The sequence below is a fragment of the Columba livia genome, chromosome 21 (genome assembly GCF_036013475.1).
Source record: "Columba livia isolate bColLiv1 breed racing homer chromosome 21, bColLiv1.pat.W.v2, whole genome shotgun sequence".
NCBI classification, from domain to species: Eukaryota; Metazoa; Chordata; class Aves; order Columbiformes; family Columbidae; genus Columba; species Columba livia.
In genome coordinates, this window is record NC_088622.1 from 8,807,675 (window position 1) to 8,821,718 (window position 14,044).

The 14,044-nt window shown below is 51.8% G+C and overlaps 1 protein-coding gene across 1 annotated transcript; it reads right to left on the bottom strand.

Moving 5' to 3' along the window:
• Nucleotides 1–4,272: 4,272 nt before the first annotated feature.
• Nucleotides 4,273–9,984, bottom strand: LOC106145891 (SUN domain-containing protein 3). Its single transcript, XM_065037698.1, has 8 exons — nucleotides 9,580–9,984; nucleotides 8,404–8,462; nucleotides 7,734–7,942; nucleotides 7,260–7,344; nucleotides 6,755–6,870; nucleotides 5,751–5,918; nucleotides 5,141–5,233; nucleotides 4,273–4,463 (listed from the first exon to the last, which is right to left on the bottom strand). The coding sequence occupies exons 1-8, from the start codon at nucleotides 9,642–9,644 to the stop codon at nucleotides 4,308–4,310; spliced, it is 951 nt and encodes a 316-aa protein (XP_064893770.1). The 5' UTR covers nucleotides 9,645–9,984; the 3' UTR covers nucleotides 4,273–4,307.
• Nucleotides 9,985–14,044: the final 4,060 nt, after the last annotated feature.

The window sequence follows — 14,044 nt, forward strand, 5'->3', positions numbered from 1 at the left end:
AGAGAGATGAGCTGTTTTGCCTGTCTTGAGACTCTTCTTCATATTTTCAGTCATATAAATGAGGATTTCAACCCCTGCAAAAATCCACTCATGAGATGTGATGATGGAAAATTCAAAACATAGACAAAATCATTGTAATGACATGCTAAGCCTCTACTTTGCAGCCCACGCTCGGAAGTGTATCAAGTACTGATCTTGAACTTTTCCACTAATGGAACGTCAAATCTGACATTGCTTGTGAACGTCAAGGCTGTCACAAACCAGCTCCCATGTCCCCAGCGCAGCAGAGCAAAGCTGGTTGCTTGGCCCCAGACGGGCAGAGGTCCTGCTCCTCACAGCACACTCAGCCAGCACACAGCGGAGGAAGGAAATGCATTTCAACTGGGCTTATTTATATGAAAAATGCAGTGGCTTTGCTCAGAGGAGTGTGTCCTGATTTTAAGTTGTCATTTTCTTTTTTGGAACAGAGCCCCCATGGCAAGAAACAGCAAATGTCCAACTGCAGCTCCATCACCCAGTTGCTCCCCCTGGCGTTCACAGACACACGGGAGCTGTGGCTCTTGCACTTCTGTCTCCTCCTGGGCATCTACCTGGCTGCCCTCCTGGGCAACGGCCTCACCATCACCACCATAGCCTGGGACCAGCACCTCCACACCCCCAGAGCCCGCCAGAGCCCGACAAGGCCCGACAGAGCCCGCCAGAGCCTGACAGAGCCCGCCAGAGTCCGTCAAGGCCCGACAGAACCCGCTAGAGCCCGCCAGAGCCCAACAAGGCCCCCCAGAGCCCGCCAGAGCCCGACAAGGCCCGACAGAGCCCGACAAGGTCCGACAGAGCCTGCCAGAGCCCGACAAGGCCCGCCAGAGCCCGCCAGAGCCCGACAAGGCACGCCAGAGCCTGACAGAGCCCGCCAGAGCCCGACAAGGCCCGACAGAGCCCGCCAGAGCCCGACAAGGCCCGCCAGAGCCCGACAAGGTCCGACAGAGCCTGCCAGAGCCCGACAAGGCCCGCCAGAGCCCGCCAGAGCCCGACAAGGCACGCCAGAGCCTGACAGAGCTTCTTCCTGCTCAACCTCTCCCTCCTCGAGCTGGGCTCCATCTCCACCACTGTCCCCAAGAACATGGCCAATTCACTCTGGGACACCAGGAGCATTTCTTACACAGTATGTGCTGCTCGAGTCTTTCTGTTTGTCTTTTTCATTTCAGCAGAGTATTTTCTTCCCACCATCATGTCCTATGACCGCTACGTTGCCATCTGCAAACCCCTGCACTACGGGACCCTCCTGGGCAGCAGAGCTTGTGTCCACATGGCAGCAGCTGCCTGGGCCACTGGGTTTCTCAGTGCTCTGCGCCATTTTCACTGCCACTGTGCAAGGGCACTGCTGTGGACCAGTTCTTCTGTGACATTCCCCCGATCCTCAAGCTCTCCTGCTCAGACACCTACCTCGGGGAAATCTGGCTTCTTGTGGCCAGTGTCTTGGTATTACTTGGGTGTTTTTTCTTTATTGGGCTGTCCTATGTGCAGATCTTGAGGGCCGTGCAGAGGATCCCCTCTGAGCAGGGAGGGCACAAAGACTTTTCCACATGCCTCCCTCACCTGGCCGTGGTCTCCCTGTTTGTCAGCATTGGCATGTTTACCTACCTGAAAACGCCCTTCATCTCCTCCCCATCCTTGGGCCTGGCTTTGTCATTTCTGTACTCAGTGTTGCCTCCAGCAGTGAACCCCCTCATCTACAGCAGGAGGAACCAGGAGCTCAAGGATGCCCTGTGGAAACTCATTTCTTATTGTTTTCTGAAGCAATAAACTCCCACCTGCTTCTACACAGGAGTTTTAATGTAGCTAATTACAGGACCAGCCTGTCATCTGGATTTTCTGTTGTTATTAGGTGTTTTTTTAATGTGATCCTGTTGTCATGCCCTTTCTAATTCTCTGTCACTAATTCACTAATTCTAATTCACTGTGCCAAACGCTTTACTGAAGTCAAGGTAGACCACATCCACCGCTCTGCCATCATCTATCCACCTTGTTATGTTCTCATAAATGGTGATGAGGTTGGTCAAGCATGACTTCCCAATGGCGAAGCCATGTTGATTGCCCTTAATGATCTTCTTATACTTGAGATGGCACCAGGGGTATGTCGTTCCATCAGTTTCCCAAGGATGGATGTGAGGCTGACGGGTCTACAGTTACCCGGGTCCTCCTTCTTGCCCTTTTTGAAGACTGGAGTGACATTTGCTTTCCTCCAGTTCTCAGGCACCTCTCCCATTTCCCAAGACTTGGCAAAGATGATGGAGAGTGGTCCAGCAATGACCTCAGCCGGCTCCCTCAGCACCTGCGGGTGCATCCCATCCGGACCCATAGATTTATGGATGTCCAGATTGCCTAACTGGTCCCTAACCCAGTCCTCATCAGCTGAGGCAAACTCCTCATTGTCCTGCCTTCCTCTGGGGCCTCAGCGGTACGGGGCTCCTCAGGACAGCCTGCGGCAGAGTAAACAGAGACAAAGAAGGCGTTCAGTAACTCTGCCTCCTCTGTATCTTCTGTCACTAGGGCACCCACCTCGTTCATCAGTGGGCCTACATTGCTTCTGGTGTTACTTTTATCCGCAACATAGTTGAAAAAACGGGTCTTTGACCCCTCTGCTGTCACCATGACTATACCAGCTGCCTGATGTGCTTTCTGACCTCATGGATTCTCTCGTCCTGCCTCCCTCCTGCTGTTCAATCCTGTTCCTGCAAGAGAAGTGACAACCAGTCAGTCAGTTGCCAGTCAGTTACCAGTCAGTTACCAGTCAGTCAGTTGCCAACCAGTCAGTTGCCCTGTGGGGCAACTGGACCTTCCAGAGCTGGAGGGCTGGTGGAAACTGTCACCATCAGCCAAGGCTCTGTGTGAAGTCTTCTCCTGGCACAGCAACAGCTCTGGCTGTGCCTGGTGAGCACCACGCTGCCCCAAGGAGAACAGCAACACTGGCAGTGACTCCTGGGCAATGTCCAGCTGGGCAGAGATGATTTGAGGGCAGGTTGGCAGCAGACCCTGAGGCTGTGCCGGGGGTGGCCACATCTGGCTCCTCCCAGCAGCATTTTGGAAAGTCCCTTCCCAGCTGTGAGCGCCAGGCCAAGGGCATGTGGCAGAAAGATCCCCCACCTGCAAGGGTCCCAGCCCCCAACTGGCCTCTGTCCCCAAAATACTCAGACTTGTAAACAGGCTCTGCCTCTACCTGAATTATCCTCAGTTTTAAGAAAAAGAAACCAAACTAAAGTGTACTTCTGGATGAGGCTGGACCAGGTTCGGGATCAGTACCAGGGGTGCTGCAGGAGCAGGTGTCTCCCAGCACGGACAGGCCGGGGGGACCTGTCCACCCCCACCAGGGCCCAGTTCAGCAGCCCTGGGCCCGAGGGCTCAGCCCAGGGACAGCCCCACAACCAGGGTCAGAGCGGTTCCTGCTGCTGCCCCGAGGGTCACCAGCCCCAGGCAGCCCTGATCCAGAGTGCAGGCGTCTGAGCTGGGCTGAGCTGGAAGGGGCTGGAAAACAGCTCATCAGGAGGAGGCAATGGAAGAAGGTGCCGTGTGTGTGATACTGGGAATGAACCGACACCCTCAGTTTGGTATCTGGACCCGTGCTGGGCTTGTACATGGACTAAGCCCCAGCTCAGAGCACAAATTGCTGTTCCCAGCCCTGGGTGCCAAGTGCTCTTCCTGCTCTCTCCTTCCTGGTGCCAATCGAGCACACGATTGCCCTGCCTGCTCCTGCCTTGGTGCTTCGGGAATTCGGGTGAAAAAGAAAGACAGGCTCCTGTGGTTATGGGATCTCTTAAGTGTCTTGGAATTGCTTTGCTAATCACTCTGTAATGTTTCCTGGGATATAAACACGATATGTGCTCAGAGAGCCTAGTAAGTCCATGAACCAACTTTCCAGTTAAGGTTTCCATCTCACAAAAAAAACACCCTTCCATTTTCTCATTGGCAACAGACTGACAGGTGTAAGCTGAAGCAGCATCTGCCTCTTCTGAAAACACTCAGTTGATCCTTGGTTGCTTCCTGCACAGGAAACGTGTCGATTAATTTAATCTTTGGTGTCCAGGCAGGGCCTTGCTGATGTTCCTGAGTAGGCAGCAAGTGTGTGGATGTCAGGCTTTCTGCAGATTTGTAACTGAGTTTTCCCATTTCTCTTAATAAGGAAAATCTTGCTGTGTACGCCTGAAGTCTCCCATAAGCTGGTGGGTTTAGAGAAGGACAGGGAGCTCCAGTGAGCTCAGGGAGGACCAGGCAGCATCACAGGCAAAGCAGACTGGAACTCGACTTGGTGAACATTAATGGAATTTATTGACAGATGAAACAAGAACGTCTCCCCCATCTTTGGGCGGATCACCGTGCACCCTGAACCGATACAGGCAGGTGTAGTCCGGGTGGCCCCAGTTGCTCAGCACTTGCAGCCTGATGTAATTCACGACCACAGGGAGCTCATTCTGCAATGACAAGAAGAAAGGAGTCGCCTTCTCCTCTCTGGCACGTGAGCACTGACAGAAGTGCCACAGCAAGGCCTCATTCAACAGCTTCCTTCCTGCTGCCCTGCGGGGACTTTTGACCTGTCATGGTCAAGATGTTCCCTCATTGGGCCATGAGAACAGCAAAGGAAGAAGCAGCTACCAGATGCCTCAGCAAATACACTGGAAAGTTCTCGCCTGCTTTGAGGCACACGTTTCCACAGTCAGAAGATCCAGTGCTGGTGTCAGTATAATGTCTCGTTCCCTTCTCTAGAAAGCCACAGAAACAGAATGGCCTCTCTGTCACTACTCACTGCCAGCACCAACAGAATCCTCAGGAAGCCCAGTATTTCTGCTCTTTAACTTGCAGAACAGCAGTCATGCATCCTACCAGATGTGGCCGCTTGTGTGCACTTGGGGTCTAGACAGTCAAGCTGATTCCAGCTTCAGCTGTGGCACTTCTAAGCACTAAGCACCCAAAATGAAAGAGAAGACCGGCAGTCCAGACATCTGCCACCAGGAAGTTAAAGCAGAAGAAAGGCCAGTGTGGCACACACTCAAGGACAGGGCTGCCTGTGCCCTTTGGCAAGGAAGCCTCTGCCCATTCAACTGCATTTCTCCTCCTCTCCTACAGTTCTCCTCCCTCTTTGTCCCCATACCTTCAGCTGGAAGGTCTGACTGGGATTCAGTGGCACCAGGAAAGTGAACTGTCCCAGGAACATTCCCTGCTCCTCGTGTTCTTCCTTGAAGCCCTACAGAAAAACAGGGGTAGAGAAAACAAGAGCGTCTGGTGCCTCATGGAAGACTGAACTTCAGTCGGTGAAGTACGGGGTTATTTCAGCTACATAGTCCAAGGACGATGACCAAAAGGAAAAGACTTAAGCTGCAGCTGGGCAGCACGCTACACTTGCCTACTCAACGAGTCCAAGCTGGAAGTCCGAAAAGGAGCAGACACTCCCAGTGAGAGGGAGGTAACCTGAGGATCACAAATGCCACTGGGATTGGAAGCCAAGAAGGTTTAGGACCATGTACTGTTCAGCTCCTTTTCCTTGTGGCTCCTGGAGTAGCATCTTGCCCGAGCAGCTTTTTGTTTTTGAGTGGTACATTGAATAAAAGAGGAATAAAATGGGCAGGGAGTGACTCCAAGGACCCTGTTTCTTCTGAGAGTCAGGAGGAAGCTTCAGGCCACTGGACTCTTTGACCCATCTTCATTCCCTGCTTAGAAATTCTGTGCAACCCCCTGGCCCCAACTCCAGAGAAATCACTTACGTAGACAGCAAAGTCCTTTGGAGCTCCGGAGATACTTTCTCCGTGGAACGCTGTCCCTGAGACATGGTCCATGGTGACTGCTCTTGGAATGACTGGCACGGGCAACTTGATGAACACATGACCCTGACTTCCTGGGAAGGGCCAGCAGTTTCCAGGATAATTTTCTGGCTGAAAGGAGAAGAAGAAACTACATTGACATGGAGAAGGTTGCCCTGGCTCTCATTCCTGCCATGAGCATTAGAGGATTAATAATCATTTGGCCAATCAGTTCTGCTCTGAACCACAGCCAGTGCCTTCAGTCAGACTCTGTGGGTACCGAACAGAGCAGCAGCTGTGAGAATTCACGTATCACAAAACCATTCCGCAGAGAAGCCCTTCGATGGCTGGGAGCTGGGTGCACTAGTTGTAGAATCTCAGTGTCCTCTCCCAGTCCAGAGCCCTCACCAAAAACAAGCCAGGGTTGGTGTGGCTCAAAGGCCCCTGCCCAGAGCAGGTGGCAGCTCCGGGCCCACCTGCATGAACCTTTCCTGTCAGAGGAAGCACTTGCTCCCTCTCATCCACTCCCACCTCCTTCCACTGGCACCAGCCAGCTCTTCAGATTGTGCAGGCAGCTCAGGAGCAGGGCCAGGACAGCTTGAGAGCCCAACATGGGACCCTCCAGCAGTGCAGACTCTCAGCACCTGCTGTTGCTCAGTAAGAATACATACCAGAGCTCTGCAGGCTCCTCTGCCATTCTCCTCCCATGCTGTGCTGACAGTTTGCACAGCGAGTGGGCAGACACAGACTGCAGGAGCAGCCTGGCCTGGCAGAAGCTCCCGCGTAGAACCTGGGGCACTTTGGGAGAGGAAATACTCAGCAGGGAGACACAGAAGGAAAGCAGGTCCATGCAAGAAGGAGGCAGGAGAAGAAGCTTTGAGGATCAAAGATACGGGGAAAGGCAACTCTGAGCAGCAGGTGTGGTTCATTATCCCGACCTATGTTTTACTGCTTCTTGGTGCTCCTACCTCCAGAATAAGCTCAGGGGACCTCATGTAATCCATCAATGGCAGGGAATAGAAGAAGAGTTTGGCTTTGGCGTTCCGCAGGGATGGAGAAGTCCTGGAATGAATGACAGCAGCCCCTGGAAATTAAAACATGAGCAGAATCATCAGGCGGTGCCAGGAGGAATATTGCACTGTTGACTTGGAAAAGGTTTCTCAGTTATCATCTATGTCCCACAGTTGTTTCCCCTCTTTCTCACTGGCACGGCCTCTCTGGAACACACAGCAAGGTGTCACTAAAATGTTGTATGGGGCCGTGGAAAAAGACAAGAACGTGAACAAGGCTTTCTGAGCTTCCCATGGGGTCTGGCCCATTACACACTCTGTCAGTGGGTGCACTTTTAGGGCACAAATTGACCCTTGACTTCTCGTCCCTTCTCTCCCACCCCAGGGCAAGTTACAATACCCATCTTGTCAATATGGACAGGAAGAGCTTTAGAACTGGTTTGTATGTACAATGTCACGGCACCTGCTGATTTCAGGGCGTAATCCGGCATCGGGACCTGGATTTCCACCAGATTCTCCAGGGCTTGATTGATGATCTCCTGAACAGCCTGGGAAGGAACACAAAGGACAGTGCCTGTTAGAAGGAAAAGGAACGAGGCAAGCAGCTCCCCTGCAAGGCCAGCCAAGGTGAACGGGGACAAGGCCCATCTCAGATGCAAGGAACACCCAAATTGCCTGGAAGGTCTTTCTCTCCAGTCCTCCTTTGAGGAGGACTCGAGATCTCAATGCAGAGGAAGGTACAACTCAGACAGCTGTCATTCCCGTCACGCTCTCTTTTCCCCATAGGGAAGTGTGGAGCAACAGGAAAAGGAAGCGTGGCCATGACAGCACTTGTTCCAGCAGCACCAGCCTGTTGGCTGTGACAGGGAATGGAGTAGGATACGTGCCGGAGGGAGGATAAATCCCCTGAGTAGATCCTTCTGCCTTGTGCCCTTACCCGTCCGGTAAAGCCTGGAAGCTTTGCCTGCTTCAAGCCTTCCTGTAGAGCCTGCTCCGCGACATCCTTTGTGCTCCAGCGCAGATGGTAAAGCTGTTCCTGGAGCTTATGGAGCTGGTCTGGCAGGGACAGGGTTTTGCTCAGGTCTTGTAACTGTGCTGCGGTGCTCCAGAGGCTTTCTTTGCCAAGTTGGCCCAAGTCGTAAATACCTGTGGGACACACACCAGAGCTTAGAACTTGGTCTAAGGCTGGGTTATGCCCCAGGGTGCCTGCTCCCCTTTCTGTGTCTCTCTCAAGTACCCTAGTTGTCTCTCATTGTCTTTGACAGTGGCCATCATGGCATAAGGGCTTCACAACAGATGGACGTTCCCTGCCCTGGACTGTGCTCCTTGTCCTGCAGAAGATTCTCAGCTCCCTGGGGCAGAAGAGCTCAGCCACGGCCTCTCCCTTGGCTGAAGAGAACTGGCTCAGCCCTCCTGGGGAAGGCGACTCAGGACTTCTTCACCCCCCACCCATCCCGCTGGAGCAGAGACTGGCATAGCTCTGTCGGGGACTTTCTGCTCTTAGCTGAGCTCCTCTGGTCACAGCGGGGGAAACGGAACATGACAGGATGGAGCCCCGAGTACCTCCTAAAGCACCGTCCTCAGGTCACAGCTCTACAGACACTCACCAAAAGAGAGCAGACCAAGAATCAACACCAGCATCGTTGCTTTCTGAGTCTTCATCTTCCTGCAGAGCAGATAAAGGAAAAGGCTGGTGAAGCTGGCGGTACCCGTGCAGATCAGCAGCAGACTGGAGAGCAGCACCAGGGACTAAGAGCAGGAAGTGCAGCAAGAGCTGTGGCCACACTTCCTGTCTGTGGGGCTGGACAGGGATTCTTTGGAAATGGAAGGGACATAACGAATGCCTGTTTCTCCTGCCCACTATCTGATTGGCACTTGTGCTGATCCTGTTCTCCACCCTCTCAAGAGAAGGTTCAGCCTGTGCCCCTACAGTTCAACAGCTGCCAGGCGGGGGGTGTGTGTCTCCCCTCTCACAGCATTTCTTCAGCAGCCGGGTTATCTCTGGCCCTTCTCTTGGCCTAACTACAGACAGATGCAGACTGGGTAAAGAGGGAGGGAGGGCTGAATGTCAGTGTGTGCTGGCAAGCAACGGGCAACCAAGGAAGTGCCAAAGAAACACTCTGGTGTCTGGGCCCTGCTGCCCTGAGCCTGATCTGCCAAGACACAGCACACACCGCTCTGCAAGGGGGAAGTTCCTCCTGCCTGTTCCAGGAGGCTCTCAAAAGGCTCACAGTGTACACTTCATCAGGAATAAACAATCCCCTTCTGTTTTCCTAGAGAACTCCTTGCACCTCTCAGAGGATCTTAAGCCCCTTTCCTAAGGCAGAGCCCTGGTGAGGAGCTGGCCAGGTTTCCCAAGGAAACCTCCTCTGTCAGGAGCACAAGTCAAATACATGGCCAAGAGAGGACATGGGGGTGTCCTCCTGGTCCAAGTGGAGAGGAAAACCAAGCAGGCTCAGGGACAGAACCCACCCTGCAGAACACAATACAGGACGGAGCTGAGCTCTCACAATTACTACGGCAGGCTGTATTTGGGTCACCCCCTGGGACACTCTCTCTCTGATCCAAAATGGAGCCGTCCCCCATTCTGCAGAGATCAAAGGCTTTCTGGGCCCAGCCCTTGCGTTCATGAAGAGACTGAAAGGCGGCTGCTGCCTTCCAGCAGCTCCAGACCCAGCTCTCAGGCTGCCCTCATGCTCCTCTCCCGTCCACCCTCCACCCACCCCAGCTGATGAGGTGGAAAACACACATGGGGAAAGGGGAGAAAGATTTTTCAAACGTACCCGTTGAGACCTTCAACCGTCTCTGTGTGTCTCCTGGTACCTGCTGAGGTGCAGGTAACAAGCATCTTGCTCGCTCAGGAGTGAGCCAAAAACTCTGCGATCTCAGTCCTGTCAAGATCGAGAGTGACAAAGGCGCATGGAGACCCCTGGTCTTATACCCTGCTGTGCCGACCTCAGCGCTGATGCTGCTTTGTGACATCAACGGCAGTGGCTGATGTCACAATGGAAGAGTCTGTGCCACGTTTGCAGGCAAAGTCCAACCTGACAGGAGCGGGTCTTGCAGTCCTGTCTGCAAGGGAAGGAATCCTTCACCATAGAAAGATGGGAAAGGTACAGGAACATGTTAGAATCACAAAACAGACTGTCGCCCACTCTTCCTTTTGCTTATTCAAGGTTCAGATGATGTAAGAAAAAAAAAAAAAACACAAAAAAAGTGAGATAGCTGTTCTTATTTTATGGAACCCATTATATCAGCCACTTAACTTTCTAGTCCAACTCCAGTCTGAACCTCAGAATAAGAAATGCCATCTTAAAATTTCCAGGAAAAGGAAGGGCTTTGAAGTGGCAAGACCAGAAAACGTTCATGAAAGCACCGCCATGCAAATACACATCTCAGATCACAGACCACCTGCCCCGTTACCTAAGGCACTGATGTTCTCAGCAGATTCGCAGCCACTGACATCTTGAAAATAGCACAAAGTCTCATGTTCTTTAGCACTGAACATGTAGGTTGGAACTGGATCTGGTAAGAAAACCATCTGCAGTCAGTCTGGTTTCATTCGAGGACATCAGGACAAGTTCAGTTCACATACACGAGGAATCACAGTAGGTCCCAACTGTCCCTGCAGACCCCAGCACGGCTCCTGTGCAGGGTCCTGAGGAGCAGGAGGCACAGAACAAGAAACCTCCCTCAAAAGAAGCCCCCAGCCACCTCTTTCACCAAGTTGCACAGAGCAGCAGCTGAGAACAACCTCTGCCACAACTACACCCGGCTCTGCTGTCTGCACAAGGAGACCACTCTGTCTTGGTTTTCTTAGTGACAGACTGAATCCAGTTCTGGTTTGCTGCAGTCTCCAGCCCAGGAATTCTGGGTGTCTCCTGCTGCTGCTGGAGCAGTTGTTTGTCAGCATTTTCAAGATTGGTTTTGCATATTTTGTATTATTTTCTCTATTTTATTAGTAGCACTAGTAAAACCTTATGTTTTCTTTCCAACTCTCTCTCTCTGTGTCCTTCTTTGCCTTCCAGCCACCTGTACTGAGTGGGGAGTGGGGGGGGGCAAGGTGTTTGGCAGGAGACAGGGCATTAACAAAGCATCTGCTACAGTGTATTGTCGCCCTGCAATCAAACCTTGACAGGTGTTTACTCCCCTTCCTCCCATTAGCCAGGGCTGATCATTAGATCTAAATCACATTTATTCTCAGGCAAATGTTTAGAACACGTCTGCCCTATACAGCAGCATTTCAGGTTCTTTCCCTGATTATACTGTTCAAGGGTCAAAACAAATGGATGTGAGGAGGATATATAAAATGCACATATAACATTATTTATTGTATAATATGCATTACATAAAAGGCAATATATTATTTAAAATATCCATCTTATGATTTATTATGCATAATGCATTTCCATGCTATACATTATCAAGTATACCCACCTAGATCTGTGCAGCAAATTAATATTATTATATATTATATGGTGGCCACCATTGATTACGATATTCAATCAGATTGTCCCTGGTTGCTGTTCCCCAGGGGGTCCAACAATCTTTTTCTAATGTCACAAAATGCATCCAAGGGGGACAATTTCTTCCGAATCCCTCCTGTCGATTGTCTGATACTCATCTCAGAATCACAATAACAGGCAATTGGAAACCCGTAAGTACTAAACAATACAATTACCCAAGACACAAGCAACAGCAACAACAATCACTAAATACACAAACGACACAATCACTAAGGGTAAGAAAAAAACAATAAGCACTAAAGTTACCTTTACCAAACTACTGTTTTTTCGTTTTTCTCTTTTAATTACTGTTTTCTCGGTCTTCCTTTTTTTTTTTTTTTTTTTTTAATTTTTATTTTTATTTTTCTATTTTTCTTCTCTTTTTCTTTACTTTTTTAATTTTTGAAAGTCACCAAGGTAGCCAAGCACCCAAGCGCTGGTGTCCCCCCATGAGGCAGACAGTTCCACATGTCTCACTTGGGTCACAAGTATCGACACACCCAGTTCCAGAAACTACTACACACCCGCAGTGCTGGGGTCTCCACACATCCACGTGGGCAGCATGCAAACCAAACCAAACCAACGAAAAAGTGCCTTATCTCTATTGATGGGGTCTTACCCACATCCAGGGCTGGTCCAAGGATCTGTGGTCTCTCCCAGGAATTCCCTGGTGCTGGCGTAAGGTTCCAGAGATCCTGGGATCCATGGAACAACAGGAGATTGTCCCATCCTGAGTCGTCAGAAAATCATACCAGAAAGTCATCAAAATGACTCCTTAGCACAGTTTTGAAAGTGTTAAAAAGCAGGAATTTCTATTGCAGTGTCCCAGACGCTCGGAGGATGGTTCTTCTAACTGAGTGTGCGCAGGACTCGCACTTCTTGGTGTTTATTACACACACCTATTGCATATTCCTTTCATGCATTAAACATAAAAGATTTACATAACCCCACCCTTTGCCGGAAGTCCATCTTTGGCATTCCAGGGTCTTCATCGAGGGTCTCTGGTGTCCCCGGTGTCTTTGCAGCTGCTGCCCCCAGTGTCGGCTCCTGGGCCTGATCTCTTGAGCGTGCGTGGTGTCGTTTTGTGCTGCTACTCAGCAAAAGTCACGCAGCTCTTTCTTCATTCGGTGGAATATTCCGCTTTCCCAGCTTGCCAACCAAGGACATCCCGCTGTGCCTCACGTCCAGTCTCTACAGAGCTGGTGTTTCTCCATTCAGTTCCTGTTATGTCAGTGCGCTGGTTCGGGGCCCACACGCCCCTGGGGGTTCTCTTTGATTGGTTGCCTAAGGTGTCACTCTGCCAGGCACAGTGTCCACCCTTCCCTGCGGTGATGTTTCCTCTGATTGGCTGCCTGGGATTGCCCCCTTGCTCCTCCCATCAAATGATTGGTCAGAAATCCTGTCAATCACTCATGTCCCAATATCTTTCCAGGCGTGATTGGTGGAGCCAGCATGGCCCGCCCTTCACGGTGCCCACCTGTTCAACCCTTGCCACCATCCCTGCAGCCCAAAAGCTTTATTGGTTGGATACATATCCATCACGGACCTTCTCCTGCCTCCTCAAATGTGATTGGCCGTCCTGACTCCTCCACCAGCTTCTGGGCGGTTGTTGCCAGGCAACGAGCTCCATTGAAAAATGAAACTGGAGGCTCTAAACAAAGGCCACAGGTAATGAAAGACATGTCGGGACCCTAAACATGAGGATTTGGCCCCAAGAAGGAGGCTCTGGGCACTCAAAAGGATGGGCAGATGCTACAGATGGCGCTTTGGGCCGTGAACACGAGGGGACCCTCTTGGTTCCCACCCGAGCTGGGTTTGGTGCCCATGACCCCACGGAACAGACACCTGTGCTGCCCGGAGTGGCCACGGAACAGGCGGAGCCCAAAGCCACGGACTCCGTGAGCTCAACGGGCTGTTGTGACATTTCACAGACTTAGGAGGAACATGATGGGTGTTAGGCCAAAGCAAGGTCAGGCCTTGCTGATCCCAAACTGCTGTCGGTGTGTAGAAGGAGCCGGGGAGGCTCGGGATGTTTCTGTGGGCAGGACGCAGCAGTGCTGCATGGAGGAACTCCTGGGTCCCTTCCTGTGGCTTTTGTTCCCCTGCTTTCCTCTGGGATTAAAATCCCTGCCTGAAAGGGCGAGTATGTGGGAAGGGGCTAGCAGAAATGCTGGAGGGGAAGGAGTGATTGAGGAGCAGAAGGTGTGCTAAGGAGGAGAGAAACAGTGGGGTGTTTGAATGCAGACACCTCAAGAGCAGAGATGACCATTGCATCCAGTTCTGGTCCTGGGCTGAGCTCTGCTGAGCATGGGACTGTCCTTAAAGCAGGTTTGGGTGAGGGTGCAAGGGACTGTCCCTGATGCAGACTCTCACATGCTGCCTTTTCCTTTGTCCTGGTGCAGTTCTGGAGCAATGGTCGAAAGGTATCACTATCTACTTGTGCCAGCGGGAGCAAGGGCCCTTCCCTCACAAGGGGCCAGCACAGTTCTGTGAAGCCATTTACCCCATCTTCTGCTATGCACTGACAAATTGGCTGGACTGCAAGGAGGAAGAGGTGAGAAGTGCTGCTTTCCACCCTGGGGCTGCAGCGGGAATGTTCACATTGGTGTGTTTGTCTGTTCCCAGGGGGTGCGAGCAGAGGGATGAGGGGAACGGGCTCCCTGGCGAGAAGCAGCTGAGTCCTGTGGCCCTTCTGCAGGGAGGGCTGGGGTGCCAGCGTGGGGAAATGCTCTCTGTTCTGCGG